This window comes from Diabrotica virgifera, chromosome 1 (genome assembly GCF_917563875.1).
Source record: "Diabrotica virgifera virgifera chromosome 1, PGI_DIABVI_V3a".
In the NCBI taxonomy this organism is placed as follows: domain Eukaryota; kingdom Metazoa; phylum Arthropoda; class Insecta; order Coleoptera; family Chrysomelidae; genus Diabrotica; species Diabrotica virgifera.
This window is the reverse complement of record NC_065443.1, coordinates 236,484,730-236,500,853: the sequence shown is the minus strand read 5'-3', so window position 1 is coordinate 236,500,853 and position 16,124 is coordinate 236,484,730. Positions and strand designations below refer to the sequence as shown.

Below are 16,124 nucleotides of genomic sequence, written 5' to 3'. Positions count from 1 at the left end.
AGAAATTTGATCCGTCGGTGTGCCTGACCGCGAATATAACTCCTCCGTCACTGTACCAGGTAGAATGACAAATGAGGTGTCATATGAAAGCTTATAATCCAAGGATGGTACTAAAGATGAGAAATTAGACCAAGGCTGTCTGTCCATCGGTCCGTCCGACCGCGAATGTAACTACCCCGTCATTATGCCAGGCAGAATGACAGATGAGGTGACGAGTGTACAGTGAACGGTTATAATCCAACCATGGTACTAAAGATTCACGCACGCATTTCCTTTCCGAAAGTTCCACTTTCACGCACGACGTGCGGGAAAGTAAAATACCTTGTAATATTGCATTATAATATATTATAATACATGCAATAAACTAATATTGAAAGTTTGTTTTTGACAACCTTGTCAAATAATTGATTTGTGTATTTTCACTTCTAAATAAAAATTGATATAACTCTATTTTTTGTGGCTTTTTCCAAACGTACGGCCCTAGAATAAATATTATTCCTCGTGCGGAAAACCTCGTGCGGTATAACTCGTGCGGAAAGTGTGTTCCTCGCACTCGAATGCCTGCCCGAACTCCGCTATCGCGTCGTTCGGGTCAACGGCGTCTCGTGCGTGAAATTATCACTTTCCGCAGTAGTTAGGAAAATAACTATTTTATGATGTCGATATTTTCCAAGTTATGGGGGGAAATAGTGACAGTTAGAGGTTAGAGTTAGAGCATAACTATTGAATTGTCTCGTTAATTATGAGTTTTACGACAAAAATGTAGGTACCTATAATACAAAAATAGAACTTAGTAGATAGAATTAACTTTTACATAATTTTGAATTTTGATCTCTTTCATTTTTTTTACGAATATTTAAAATTGTTTCAAATATGATTTCCTACAATTATTTCTTTTTGACAATTTTTTTCGTGCGGTTGATATTTTCCGAGTTAGCGGGAATATATTAAAAAGGGGTGGGGAGCATAATTATTGAATTGAATCTTGTTTCCGAGCTGCCCCAAATTTTATAATTCTAACCTTTAGGGGAGGTCAATAGTGGTGTAAATTTAAAATTGCGACTGAATTCCGCTGAAGGGTTAGCCGTCATATTGATTTTAAAGGAGAACCGTTGATGCTAAATACCTCCACCATTTTCAACTTTTTTGCTCTACTGCTCATTATTTATAATAGTTCCCAGGTAGCAAGACTGTTTAACGCGCTCTATCTGAATCTGCGTTCCATTAGTGTGCAGATGGGTTATAGGTATAGATAGGGCTATTATAGCAATCGCCATTAAACCGGTTTTTGGTACGAAAATAGTGATTAGCAATTAAATTTAAGCATGAATTGTAATTTCGATTACCAAATATCGAATTCCAATTGTGAGTTCTTTCAAAAATCGTGCATGCAGCACTCTGCTTTGAATAACCCTGTTCAAAACATCCTATTTGTGATGATAATTGCTTGTCCTGAAAACGATAATCTTGATTGTAATACAAAAAAACCTATTCATTTTTGTAATTTCAAAAGTATTTGGTCATCATCATCATCAATGGCGTTATAACTCTTCGAGACTCTGCCACATTTTTTATTATTTAAAATCAATACAGCTGCCCACGATGTGAATTTGATACCGTTCACGTTATCAACACCAGTAATAAAAATTTAATGTGTTTCTCGGTCGATGATCGAAATGCCACATCAGCGACTTGTTAATTATTGTGTTTTGACTGGAATAAGAATGTGAATTTTAACCGAATTTTTAACGTGCATACAAATTGCACATACAATTTTTTTTGTTTATGCTTATTTTTTATTATAATAAATATGTTGATTTTCACCCATTCGTGAGCAAAAATTTGGTTGTTTTGACTTCTGAGTAATACCAAAAAGTCAAAAATCGTTATAACTGAAAAAACTCGACAGAGTTATGCTCGATAAACTCATAATACTCATAAAGCTAATAAAATATTTTTGATCTTTTCGTTTCACATGATTCACTGAGCGTTGGCTTATTTTTTAATATTTTTCCTTATTTTTTTTTAATTCATTGAATTATAGATTGAGATATTAGAGGCCGTCCAATATATCAATCAACGATTATAGTGAATATGCTTATTTAATTTAAAAATAAAATAATTCTATCCTCTTCTTCTTGCTGTGCCTGTCCGTGACGAATGTTGGCGATCACCATGGCATGGCATCTTTATTTTATCTGCAGCAATGCAGGAAAGCTTCACATATGTTGAGTTGAACCAGGTTCTGAGGTTCTTTAACCAGGATGTTCTTCTTCTTCCTGGACCTCGCTTTCCAAATATTTTTCCTTGCAGAATGGCTTGTAGGAGGGCATATCTGGATTCATTTCGCATAATGTCTCCAAAGTATTCCAACTTTTGAGATTTGATGGTGGTTAATACTTCTCGGTTTTTCCCCATTCTTCTGTAAGGACCTCCTCATTTGTGACCCGATCAGTCCATGGGATTTTAAGAATTCTATTATAAGTTCAAAAAAAATTCAAAAAAATATGCTTGAAATATTTATTTCAAACTCTAAGCTCACCCCACCTTAAGGATAGCTATGACACGAATTTGATAGGCAAGCCATGCAAGTCGTTTTTGTCTATGTATGAAATTTAATCAAAAAATGTCTCATCCGGAAAGCAGATGGGTGCAGGTCGACCTATATTCGGATCTTAGACTATAACGTATATATAGTTTCGTAGAGTTTTGCTATCAGCCGTTGATGATTTGCTGATGAACGCTACTCGTGTTATTTCTTTCCGTTCATGTTCACAAGAGCATGTGTTAACAAGTAATTGGACTTCGTAAGTCCTAGGTTTTCATCCAAAGTAATCGAAAGTAGAACTGGAAGTCGATATTTTAACTCTTCGTGTAACTTTGCGTCGATTCATATACGATTTTACTAATTTTGGATCATATTCATTTACATTCATATCATACTTTGAGTCACTTTAAAACAGATACTTGAGGTTGCAACTCTAAAACTGAAGTCCGATGTTAAATTACTCATCTTTAATACCATCCTTGTGTTATAATCTTTTATTCGAAACCTCATTATTTGTCATTATATCTGTATTAATACGGAGGAGTTGTATGTAGGAGGACAGACGGAAAGACACTCATGAAACCGGAAGTATATATTTGTTCTCGCCTTGCGAAGGTTCGTCGAATAATATATCACTTTTACTATTCCGGTGACTTTAAAACAGTAGGTATTTCCGGTCCCATTTGTAAAACCGGAAGTCCTTGGTCAAATTTCTCACCTTTAGTACCATCCTTGGATTATAAGCTTTCATTCGACACCTCATTTGTCATTCAACCTGGTATAGTGACGGAAGAGTTATATTCGCGGTCGGACGGACCGACGGACAGACAGCCTTGGTCAAATTGCTCATCTTTAGTACCATCCTTGGATTATAAGCTTTCATTCGACACCTCATTTGTCATTCTACCTGGTACAGTAACGGAGGAGTTATATTCGCGATCAGGCAGACCGACGGACCAAATTGCTCATCTTTAGTACCATCGTTAGATTATAATCGTTCATTCGAAACCTCATTTGTCATTTTCCCTGGCATAATGACGGAGAGAAGTTACATTTGCGGTCGGACGGACAGATGGACAGGCAGCCTTGGTCAAATTTCTCATCTTTAGTACCATCCTTGGTTATAAGCTTTCATTCGACACCTTATTGGTCATTCTACCTGGTACAGTGACGGAGGAGTTATATTCGCGGTCAGGCAGACCGACGGACCAAATTGCTCAACTTTAGTACCATCGTTGGATTATAATCGTTCATTTGAAACCTCATTTGTCATTTTCCCTGGCATAATGACGGAGAAGTTACATTCGCGGTCGGACGGACAAATGGACCGACAGCCTTGGTCAAATTTTTCATCTTTAGTACCATCCTCGGTTATAAGCTTTCATTCGAAACCTTATTTGTCATTCTACCTGGTACAGTGACGGAGGAGTTATATTCGCGGTCAGGCAGACCGACGGACCAAATTGCTTATCTTTAGTACCATCGTTGGATTATAACCATTCATTCGACACCTCATTTGTCATTCTACCTGGCATAATGACGGAGTAGTTACATTCGCGGTCGGGCGGACAGATGGACAGACAGCCTTGGTCAAATTTATCAGCTTTAGTACCATCCTTGGATTATAGGCTTTCATTCGACACCTCATTCGCTATTCTACCTGGTACAGTGACGGAGGAGTTATATTCGCGGTCAGGCAGACCGACGGACCAAATTGCTCAACTTTAGTACCATCCTTGGTTATAAGCTTTCATTAAATGTTCTAAACATTAATTACATTTTCATTCTAAATTAGACAATTAGACAAATTTGAGTGATATAATTGTTCTTCCCTGGTATAATTTTATAATATTGGGACATGAGAAGTAGGTAACAAACTATGATGAACCAATATGCGAAATAGATTTTTCCAATACTTTTGGTTTAGATTTTACCACGAGATACGAGCACAGTATTTATCCGAGTAAAATTTTCAGCGAGACCCCGTCCTTAAACCTCCTAGAAAATGAAAAGTTCGCACCTCATATATAAAACGATTTCGAGTCATCTTAGCGAGCCCGCACCTGCATACCAATCTGTACTGAAACTAAACTATCAGTTGACTATAAAGTCTGGAGTCCGCGGCTTCGCTTAGATATCTATTGCGTTATTTCTCCGATAGAGGCAGCATCTCTCGGGAAAGAATCTTTTCTCTCTGTTGCACTGCGACTTGGGGACCTCTCTTTCATACAACGGCCGGCCTTAAAAGGCCTAATTTTAGAAAAATTGGAGTTTAAAGAAAAATTAATTTTTTGCAATTTCCTATTTTTCACCTTTTACTTCAAAATATCTCCGAAAATATTGGAGATACGAAAAAAATATGGATTACTAAATTGTAGATTTTTTAACAACTAAAATTTCCTTGCGCATAGATTTTCATTACAGTGAACAGTTACCCAGATATACCTGTTTAAAACCTCTATTTACGAGCAAACACCCCCTTATTCGAGCTTTTTAAACCCACCCTAATTAAAAACTAAGGGATCTTACGGAATTTAGTTGACACAGTCTTATAACTCTTCAAAAATTCTACAAAGTCATTTTTGAAAAAACTTTTTATCACCAAAAATGAAGGAGCTATGTTTATAAAACGATTTTTTTTTTCGACAAATTCGAATAGTCCGCTTATGGACAATCTTCAATGTATGTATAATACCTCAGAACCGGTTCGTATACTGGAAGATGAGTAAAAAACTATTTGTATTTGTACATATTTGTAAATTCGTATTTTTGTGTAAATAAATGTTTTTGTAATTCTTTAATTCTACTTTTTTCTGTATAGATCTATTAAAATATCTACTTATTAAAACTGTAACGTTATTAAGGGTGGTTTTTAAGGGTTGAAATATTCTGATATATCCTAAAGTATAAAACAATCATTATTTAACCAATCAAAACCAAATATTACCTATATTAAAATTTACAATAATTTTATATAATTTTTGACAATAAGGGGTAGTTTACACCCCTAAAAATAATCAACGCCCTTAAGCATGATATAGAATATGAAGTACAGGGTGAGATGATCCTAATCCCAAATTTTTTTGTAAATCGATGCAAGCCGAAATTATTCTTTTAGGATAAGTAATTTTTTTATATATATAGCTCCAACAAAGGTGGTTTTAAGGGTTGAAATATTATGATAGTATATCTTCAAGCATAAAACAATCATTATGTAACTAATAAGAACCAAATGTTGACAATATTAAAGTTTAAAATGTTATTTTATAATGTTTTACAATTAGGGGTAGTTTTCACCCTTAAAAAAACAAAAGCGTACAACGGCTCAATATAGAAAATGAACTAGAGGGTGTAATGAGCCTAATCCCAAATTTTTGTACAAATCGATGCTGGACGAAAAAATTGCGAGGTTTTGCCATTTTTTCAGCTTCATTTCCTCGACTATTACATATAAATGTAATTGTGCTACTCCTGAAGTTCTCGAAACAGCCCTTCTTCCATAATTCATTTTTCTATTTCGGGGACGTAGCCATTTTGCTGGTTTATATTAATATTATTTGATACCTTCACGCTAACTTCATCAACTAAACTTTTTTATGTAGATTAACTCTTTTTATTTTTAGGTCCGAAGGGTCTATGTATGGCCAATACAGGTGAGCTGTTACATTTTATAATCGACACAATTCTGGATAAGCTTGATACACCCATTTTTGAAAGAATAAGGAGTAGTTTAGAAGTCCATGTTGAGCAGGCAATGTTTTGCTTATATCAACACCCTAGCAAAAAGAATAAGGTTAGTGTTCAATCACAAATATTAATCCCTTAATTTGTTATCTCAGATTATTCTTAACTTCCTAAACGTTTATAGTTTCACCGTGCATAATTGAAACATTGTGAAACATATCGGGTAATATTTTAATAATTAGAGTCCATTCAACCTGCAAAGCTGCAAACTTAATAAATTGTCAAATAATATATTTTCTAATAGAACTTCCTAAGGGCCGGTTGTTCGAACGCTAATCAACAATGATCACTATCAAATATTTAATTACTGTCACCAACTGTCAATGTCAACTTTGGTTGGGTTGCTGAAACATAATTTATTATAATTATGAGATTAGTTAATCAATTAACATAACAATTATTAACATAATTGATTAACTAATTTCATAATTGTAATCAATAATTATGTTTTCAGCAACCCAATCAAAGTTGACATTGACAGTTGTGACAGTAATTAAATATTTGATAATGATCATTGTTGATTAGCGTTCGAACAACCGGCCCTTAGTGTTGCAATTAATACGTCCTCGATTAAATTGTATTGTAAGCTCATAATTCAAAGTTTGTTATTAGGATATAGGCATTGGCCTCTGTGCTGAAGTATACATTATTTGTGAGATTATAAATTGGGGATTTGAGCTCTTTTGAGCGCTGTCTATTATAGAAAGATTCCTAATAGTACATTATTTCTCGGTTTTTGCTGTAAATTTTAAAGAACCACATGAAATTTGGCATACGCATAGCTAACATGTCAAAGAAAAAAAGTGATATGGTGCCGATGTGTGCTTTTGCTCTAGGGGGAGTTTCACCCCATCTCGGGGGTGAAAAAATATATGTCCAAGATAAGTCCCGAAATGGATAAACTGACTAATTTTAAGCAACTTTTGTTCTATATAGTTTTTTACCAAATCAATACTTTTCGAGTAATTTGCAAGTGAATAGGTTCATTTTTCAACAAAATAACCACGTTTTTAGACGGTTTTTCGCAAATAATTCAAAACGTAAGCATTTTATCGAAAAATGTTTTCTTAGCAAAACTATAGCCTATAAGAAAGTGAAAAAAATGATGTATATATTAGGTCTCTATACCTAGCAAAAGCAGAGTTATAGCTAATGAATAATAGGTTCATATTCGAAAAATTCCAAATAGAATAATTCAATGTGAAATATCCAAATAATGAAGCATTCTTGGGGAAAACACATTACAACTTTTTTAAAGTGTTTAAAAAAAGCTTTATTTGTGTTGTTATAAAAAAAATTTTCTATCATCAAATGTAAGCAAGTTACGCTCAAAATAAAGTTGCTCCCTTTTATTTTGGCAAAAAGAAAATCAGGAAGATCACCCCCCAATTAGCAACTTAAATGAAAATGATCGTTACCGCTTAACAAGTTACTTTACTTATGTTGTGTTTATATGATCTGTAAGTTTCATCGATTAGAGTGACCAAAAATCTTAAACAATAAAAAAAGTCGGCTTTACTTTTCTGAATATTTTGTATTTTTTTGTTTTTCTGTAAGACAAAAATTGGTTAAGATTCGGTGTTTCTAAATTTGCATACACTCTTGATAAGTGACTCGTTCAAGCCCTTTTAACTACAGCTCTTTCAAAAATAAGGACTTTGAACCGATGAAACTTACAGATCATATGAACAATACATACGCGAGTAAAAAACTTGTGAAGTGGTAACAATTAAGTTCATTTGAAATGCTAATTAGGTAGTGATTTTCCCGATTTCTTACCAAAAAAGTAAGTCTTTAAGTAACTTAAAGATTTCTTACTTTATTTTGAGCGTATCTTGTTTACTTTTGATGCTAAAAATTTTTTTAAAAAACAAAAATAAGCATTTTTAAACATTTTAAAAAAGTTAAAATGAGTTTTCCCCAAAAAAGTGCTTCGTTTTTTAATTATGGCACGTTAAATTATTCGATTTGGAATTTGACGAATATGAACCTGTTTTTCATTAGCAACTCTGCTTCTACTAGGTATAGTTACCTAATATATGCACCATGTTTTTCACTTTTTTAGGTGCTATATTTTTTATAGGAATTTTTTTTCGACCAAATACTTACTTTTTGAGTTATTTGCGAAAAACCGTCTGAAAACGTGGTTATTTTGTAGAAAAATTAACATATTCACTCGCTAATAACTCGAAAAGTATTAACTTAGTGAAAAAACTTCATAGAACAAAAGTTGCTTAGAATTAGTCATTTTGTTTATTTCCGGACTTATTTCGAACATATATTTTTAACCCCCAAAAGGGGGCGAAACACCCCTAGGGCAAAAGCACACATCGGCACAATATCACTTTTTTTCTTTGACTTGTTAGCTATGTGTATGCCATATTTCATGTCAATCCATGCTGTTCTTTAAAATTTAGAGGTTTTGCAATATTTTACCTTTAAAGAGCATACTATAAGTAACAACTGTAGTGTGTAATTATCAGTAGCTATCAATAAATCCATATTTTTTACCCCACACTTCAACCATTTATTTACCATCGTCGATCGAGAAGAATCGGACATCGCATTAGAAAACAATTCGTACCTGATATACAGGGTGAGTCACCACTAACGGGACGGAAGATTACAGCGAAATGGTAAAAGATTTGAAAAAAAAATTAAATTAGTAGTTTGTAAGTTGATAAAATCTACATTTTAAAATTATTTTGAAATATACAGGGTGTCCCAATAAATGGCGGCGTATCAAAGTTATATTTTTTCTTATGGAACACCCTATATTTTATTGCATTTTTTAATTGTCCGCAGAAAATAAGGTATAGTTTCATAAGACTTCCCTATACCTATGTACAGAGTGTTCTGAGTTATAGTGACTTTTCTTAAAATGTAAAGTTTTAAAAGAAGGCTTATTTTCAAGTTATTTAAGAAATTATGAAAAAAATACTTTTACATCTAAATAGTTGGATATTGGTTGAATGTATTCCATGATTAATTATTACACAATTATTTACAGGGTGTTCAACATTTACAGTTTCATTATTGGATTATTCAATGTGCCATATGATGCTTATTTTAAATAGAACACCATGTATATTAATAAATAATTATACTAAACAATTTTATCTCTTTCGAACGGTATATGGATGTCCTATACCTAGGTCTCATAGTTTTTGCGTAATTTACAATTATTTAAATTCTTAATCTGTAAATCGATTTTAAAACAAAAGATGTAGTTAATTAATGGCATTGTATGACATTGTCACGTTATGAGAGTACGGTCTGGTAATTATTTTATAATTAATGTATTCCATGATTACAGGGTGTTCAAAATTTACAGTTTCATTATTGGATTATTTAATGTGTCATATGATACTTATTTTAAATAGAACACCATGTATATTAATAAATTATTATACTAAACACAGGCTCCTCCTTCGAATGGTAGGCATAGGGATGTTCTATAACTAGGAGTCATAGTTTTTGCGTAATTTACAATTTTCTTAAACGGTAAATTGATTTTAAAAATAATATTTATAGTCCCTCTAGATTTTGAAACAGTACGAAATAAATGTTTGTTTACTGTATCATAATGAAATGAAAATTATGTCTATTTACTAGACCATTATTATAGTAGGTATATTGGTCTGTATACAACACATTAAAAAAAATCAGGATCTTGTATAAAGTCTAAAGTCCATAAACGATAAGTTAAATATTTATCATAATCCTGTTTGGTCTAATACTGGTGTATTTGAGTTTTATACGGATAATAGTGGTTTCTCTTAAGTATTCTAACAGTCGTTTGACTGATTTACAATTTACCCGAAATTTTTTCTTTACTAGTATTTGCGTTTTTCGTAACAAAAAGCAGGACATCAAGCTCCTTGACGTCATCACAAATAACTGGTTTATTTTTATTTAACTTTCCGTGTGCAACATTTCCAGTAGCACGAAATCTATTGAAATCTCTCAAAAACGTCCTTTTTTGGATGTCTTCTATCAGGATATTTTTAAGCGTAAACTTAAGAAGGTAAGATACAATTTTGCAAACACTCCCCAATGCAAAGTACCATGTCTACTCCTTCGTAGATAACGTGATTATTCATTTTTAGGAACAATTAAATTTGAATATCATACACGGATGTTTATATTTTTGATAATTACCAGACCGTACTGTCATAAAATGACGATGTCATACAATGAGATACATCTTTTGTTTTAAACTCGATTTACAGATTAAGAATTTAAATAATTGTAAATTACGCAAAAACTATTAGACCTAGGTATAGGATATCCATATACCATTCGAAAGAGGTGACTCCGTTTAGTATAATGGTGTATTAATATACATGGTGTTCCATTTAAAATAAGCATCATATGACACATTGAATAATCCAATAATGAAACTGTAAATTTGAACACCCTGTAAATAATTGTGTAATAATTAATCATGGAATACATTTAACCAATATCCTACTATTTAGATGTAAAAGTATTTTTTTCATAATTTCTTAAACACTTTGAGAATAAGCCTTCTTTTAAAACTTTACATTTTAAGAAAAGTCACCATAACTCAGAACACTCTGTACATAGGTATAGGGAAGTCTTATGAAACTATATCTTATTTTTTGCGGACAACTAAAAAATGCAATAAAATACAGGGTATTCCATAAGAAAAAATATAACTTTGATACGCCGCCATTTATTCGGACACCCTGTATATTTCAAAATAATTTTAAAATGTAGATTTTATCAACTTACAAACTACTAATTTAAAATTTTTTTCAAATCTTTTACCATTTCGCTGTAATCTTCCGTCCCGTTAGAGGTGACTCACCCTGTATACATCGAATTGTCCAGTTAGTAACAATATATTATTTACATTATAATGTATCATTAGCAACGTAGATAACACCATTCAATAAATTCCTGGACTGACGTAGAGATGTGGCGTATATAACAAGATAGAGCGGCATATGCCGTCCAGATGCTGAGAGTATTGAAGACTCATAGCTGCATTTGCCATTTAAAGTGCATAACACTTTCTGTAACGACGTGATTACTGTCCCTGTAGAACTAAAAAAATATATGAAATAGCTATTTGTATAACAAGGGAGGAAAGTGCTACTTTTCCTCCCGAGAATGAAGTTTACTGCCCGTCGCGTAGCGGAGGGCAGTAATCATTCAAGGGAGGAAAAGGAACTTTACTCCCATGTTATACATATGGTTTTTCCACCTTCCTCAAATAACAAGTCATTTTTTCATTTTTACTTTATTTACGTAACTAACCAACAAAATTTATTAGAACTAAAACTAACAAGTAGGTACAATATAACTGTCAACTGTCAAATATAAGTCAAATTATTAATGTAAACATTGTTAAATCAAAATAACAATTTACTGTTTTTTACCATCCTGCAAAATACAGGGTGTTTTATAAATATACATTAAATTGTATAGATACTTACGTAATAGAAAATAGATATTGTACAGGGCGTCAATAAGTTATATTTCATGGTATTTCATTCATGAAATATAACTTATTTAACTCCCTAGGGAGGAAAAATATTTTCTTCCCTAGGGAGGAAAAGTAAAAGTGACGTCATGGTATTTCATTCATGAAATATAACTTACTGACGCCCTGTACAATATCTATTTTTTATTACATAAGTATCTATACAATTTAACGTTTATTTATAAAACACCCTGTATTTTGCAGGATGGTAAAAAACAGTAAATTGTTATTTTGTATTAACAATGTTTACATTAATAATTTGACTTATATTTGACAGTTGACAGTTATATTGTACCTACTTGTTAGTGATAGAAGAGTGAAAATTAAGGGTTGTATGTATTTTTTAATTCTACACCATATAAAATTAATGCAGACAATTTTGCCTAAAAAAACAAAAAAAAATGTCAGGGGGGCAACCCCCTTATAAATTATGGCTATGAAAACTATGGCTATGGCTATCAACACGATACACTTGTAAAATTTCATAAAAATCGGTCAATCCGTTTTGGAGGAGTATGGTAACTAACATTGTTACAGGAGAATTTTATGTATATAGAAGTAACTGAATTAAATAATAAAAGTGGCTAACTTTTACCACAATTGAACTAGGAGAAAAGTTTTTTTTTTTGAAAATTCGTGTAAAAATACCATCTTTTGAAATCCCAAAGTAGATTTACTCTACAGTCAATATTAACAAAGTTATTCAAATTGTTTTTAGCCAACAATGACTGTACTTTAGTAAAATATTTTCGGAATGATAAAAATGACTTTTTTGGATTTTATTAAATTCTGTGAAAATATAAGTGTTCTTCTTTCATGTGGATTACACAGAATTGCTGTATCATTATCATTTTCTGAACAATAACAGTGCAAAAAAAAATGCTCTTGGGGATAAACAAATGGAATAAAATTTAAACTAATTGACAAATCGTCTTGCAATTTTTTGTGCATGGTTCGTACTGCTTGTCTCGACTCTTCATGCAATATCAAATTAAGTTCATTTTCGTAAAAGTTATAGCAAATTTTTTATTTTCGATATTTTGGTCTTATTTGCCAATTAGCGAAGAGACAAATGATGGTACTAAAATTTAAAAACTGTCATTTTGAACCTTTGCCCATCTACTAAAATATAAATACTCTAAAGAAGATATTTAATTACCCTATTTTTACCTGTAGCGATTTAAACGAAAAAACTGCCATTTTTCATGCTTATTTGTTAATTACTAAAATTCTCGTCCGAACTGTGACGGGCATTTTTGTATTTATGATGTATTAGGTATATAATATCCAAAAAATCTATTTGCAACCTGGCTGATCAAGTGTCCCGACAAAAACCTTATTTCGCTGGACTATTAATTATTCAGCAGGTGATAAAGATATGATTTTGAATTTGCCAAAGATCCAGCACCTCTTAAGCTTATTTATTCAGGTAACATACAGTTATAACATAATACAGCTTACAGTGGCTTAGGGTCTGCTTACTGCACTTTCAAAGTCACTGCACTACTTTCAAATTTATAAAAGACGTAAAGTAGAGACGTCTTGTCCCCTGAACAACCCACACAGAAGTGAAGGTTTTCTCTTCACAAAGTTAGTAGTTAGAAATCACGTGGTCAAACTTTCTAACCTATCCTCACCCAATAATTAAAAAAGGCGTACAAAAATTTATGGGAGGTCTTGGAATAAAAATATTTTGCACGTTTAAAAGTTATCAAAGGCCACGGTTATTAGACTAGACAAGAATACACAATCCCATATTTTTAAATATTTTTAAATGATTTTCGATCATTGAATGTGTGTTATTGTGTATATATGTGTATTATTTGTGTTATTATTATACCGGGTGTCCACTTATATTTTCCCCCATTTTAACTGCCTATAACTTCTAAACGACTCAAGATAGAAATATGCGGTTTTCGCTGAAATATTTTATTTTAGTAAAAGTTTTGTCTGAATGGATTGAATTTTTTATAACGCTTTCAAATACGAAAGTAAAAATGGCGGATTTAAAAAAAACGTTGTTGACTTTTTTTTAATGGAACACCCAGTATATTTTTTTGTAAATTGAAAGAAATGTCATTCACCTATCCAGCAATATAAAGTTTTTTAAAATCGGTTGTCAAATCACTGAGTAATTAATTTTTAAAATGAGAGGTGCAACGTGGATATCACATACCTAAATACCATAACGAAGCAAATTGATATTATGTTATGTGATTTCCACATTGCATCTCTCATTTTAAAAATTAATTGCTCAGTCATATGACAACCGATTTTAAAATTTTTTATATCGCTGGATAGGTAAATAACCGTTTTTTTTTTCACGTTACAAAAAAATAACTGGGTGATTTAATAAAAAAAAGTCAACGTTTTTTTTTAAATCCGCCATTTTTCATTTTATAGCGATATAAAAAATGGTCATTTACCTTTAAACTTGAAAAAACGGTCATTTACCTATCCAGCGATATAATAATTTTTAAAATCAGTTGTAAAATGACTGAGTAATTAATTTTTAAAATGAGAGATGCAATGTGGAAATCGCATAACATAATATCAATTTGCTTCGTTATGGTATTTAGGTATGTGATATCCACGTTGCACCTCTCATTTTAAAAATTAATTACTCAGTGATTTGACAACCGATTTTGAAAAACTTTACATCGATGGATAGGTGAATGAATTTTCTTTCAATTTACAAAAAAATATACTGGGTGTTCCATTAAAAAAAAAGTCAAAAACGTTTTTTTTTTAATCCGCCATTTTTATTTTCGTATTTGAAAGCGATATAAAAAATTCAATCCATATAGACAAAACTTTTACTAAAATAAAACATTTCAGCGAAAACCGCATATTTCTATCTTGAGCCGTTTAGAAGTTATAGGCAGTTAAAATGGAGGAAAATATAAGTGGACAACCGGTATAATAAGACAAATAATACATATTTTATTTTATTCCGGGTGGTGAATCGTAAATCGGGCCATAGGAAACTCAATGTAAATTTCTAAATTGTTGAATTCCTGCTTCCCTAATTATTTTACATCAAAAGTCATGAAAGAATACTTGTAGAGAATTAAAATCTGTATTAAAATCAAAAGTTAAAATTGTTCTACGATATAAATGCATTCCGAAATTTTGAAAAATATGATACATTTGCCACAATAGGTATGCGTGTAAAAGTTAGGCCACACGTTACTATTTAACTGGCAGTGCTCGCACCATTGACTGAATAAAAAATCTTTATTATTAATATTTTCTCCGCAACTGAGGGTATCTTATCAACTGTATTGTTTTTAAACAATAAATGGTAAAATAAAAATATTGACAGTTCAAAAATGTGAGCATTATTGCATTGTGTGTGGCCTTATTTTTTGACTGAAAAACTGAAATGTATTACATTTTTACAAAATTTTGGAATATGTTCGTAGACCAATTTTAACAGTTGTTTTCAATACAGATTTTAATCCTCTACAAATAGTTTCTAATGTCTTTTGATGTAAAATAATTAGGGAAGCTGGAATTCAACAATATAGAATTTTACATTGAGTTTCCTATGACCCGTTTTCCAATTCACAACGCGGTGTATCCTAATTTACTTTATATTTTTGTATTTGTAATTTTGGTGTTGTTTCCCGTAAACTTATTTTGAATTATTCATGAAAGTTGTAGATCGTACCTATTGTAGGAGTTTAAAAAAGAATATATTGTAGGTTAAAACGTTAATAAAAGTTGATTAAGTATTAATGTAATAATAATGTTGATGACATTTCAGAATGCCAGGTACAGGCTGTAGTGTGGCCAAAGGCTATAGCGGGATAAGATGGTCAAAATTGCACCAGGCTCGATTCAGTTTTGGGATTAGCCATTCGAAAAGATATAATTGAAAACTCACTCAGCCAAATTTTCAAGTCCCTAGGTGCTTCTGGGTGTCCGCTATGGAAAAAAACTTGTTTTTTTGAAAACAATTTTTTTCAGACGCTGTATTAGCGCAAAAAATCTGAAAAAATTCACGAAGGCGTATATTAACAGTACAAATGTGCTTGATTTTTTTTCTTTAAAATTGAGCCCAGGAAATTTTTTTTTTAATTTTCAGAAATTTTTTAGGTTATGTTGGAAATTTTTCGCCAACTTTAAAATAATGTTTTGTTGTTAAATTTTTTCCGTTCTTTCAAATAGCATAGGAATCAATATTATTTTCGACGTGGAAAATACTTAAAAATCGAAAAAACCGTTTTTTTTTTGTCATTTTCCTGAAGTTTTTGACTCATAACCTCAACAACATTCAGCTAAATTAATGATCATTTACATTTTTATATGTATTCT

At 31.7% G+C, this 16,124-nt stretch overlaps 1 protein-coding gene across 5 annotated transcripts in view; it reads left to right on the top strand.

Annotated features, from left to right (window-relative positions):
• The window catches only part of LOC114326725 (calcineurin-binding protein cabin-1), a 262,120-nt gene that overhangs the window by 106,501 nt on the left and 139,495 nt on the right, over positions 1 to 16,124 (top strand). For all 5 annotated transcript variants that reach the window (XM_050648086.1, XM_050648079.1, XM_050648068.1 and 2 more), the window contains exon 9: positions 6,172 to 6,341. In XM_050648086.1, the coding sequence (XP_050504043.1) occupies positions 6,172 to 6,341 (170 nt within the window). The remainder of the gene's footprint in view (positions 1 to 6,171; positions 6,342 to 16,124) is intronic.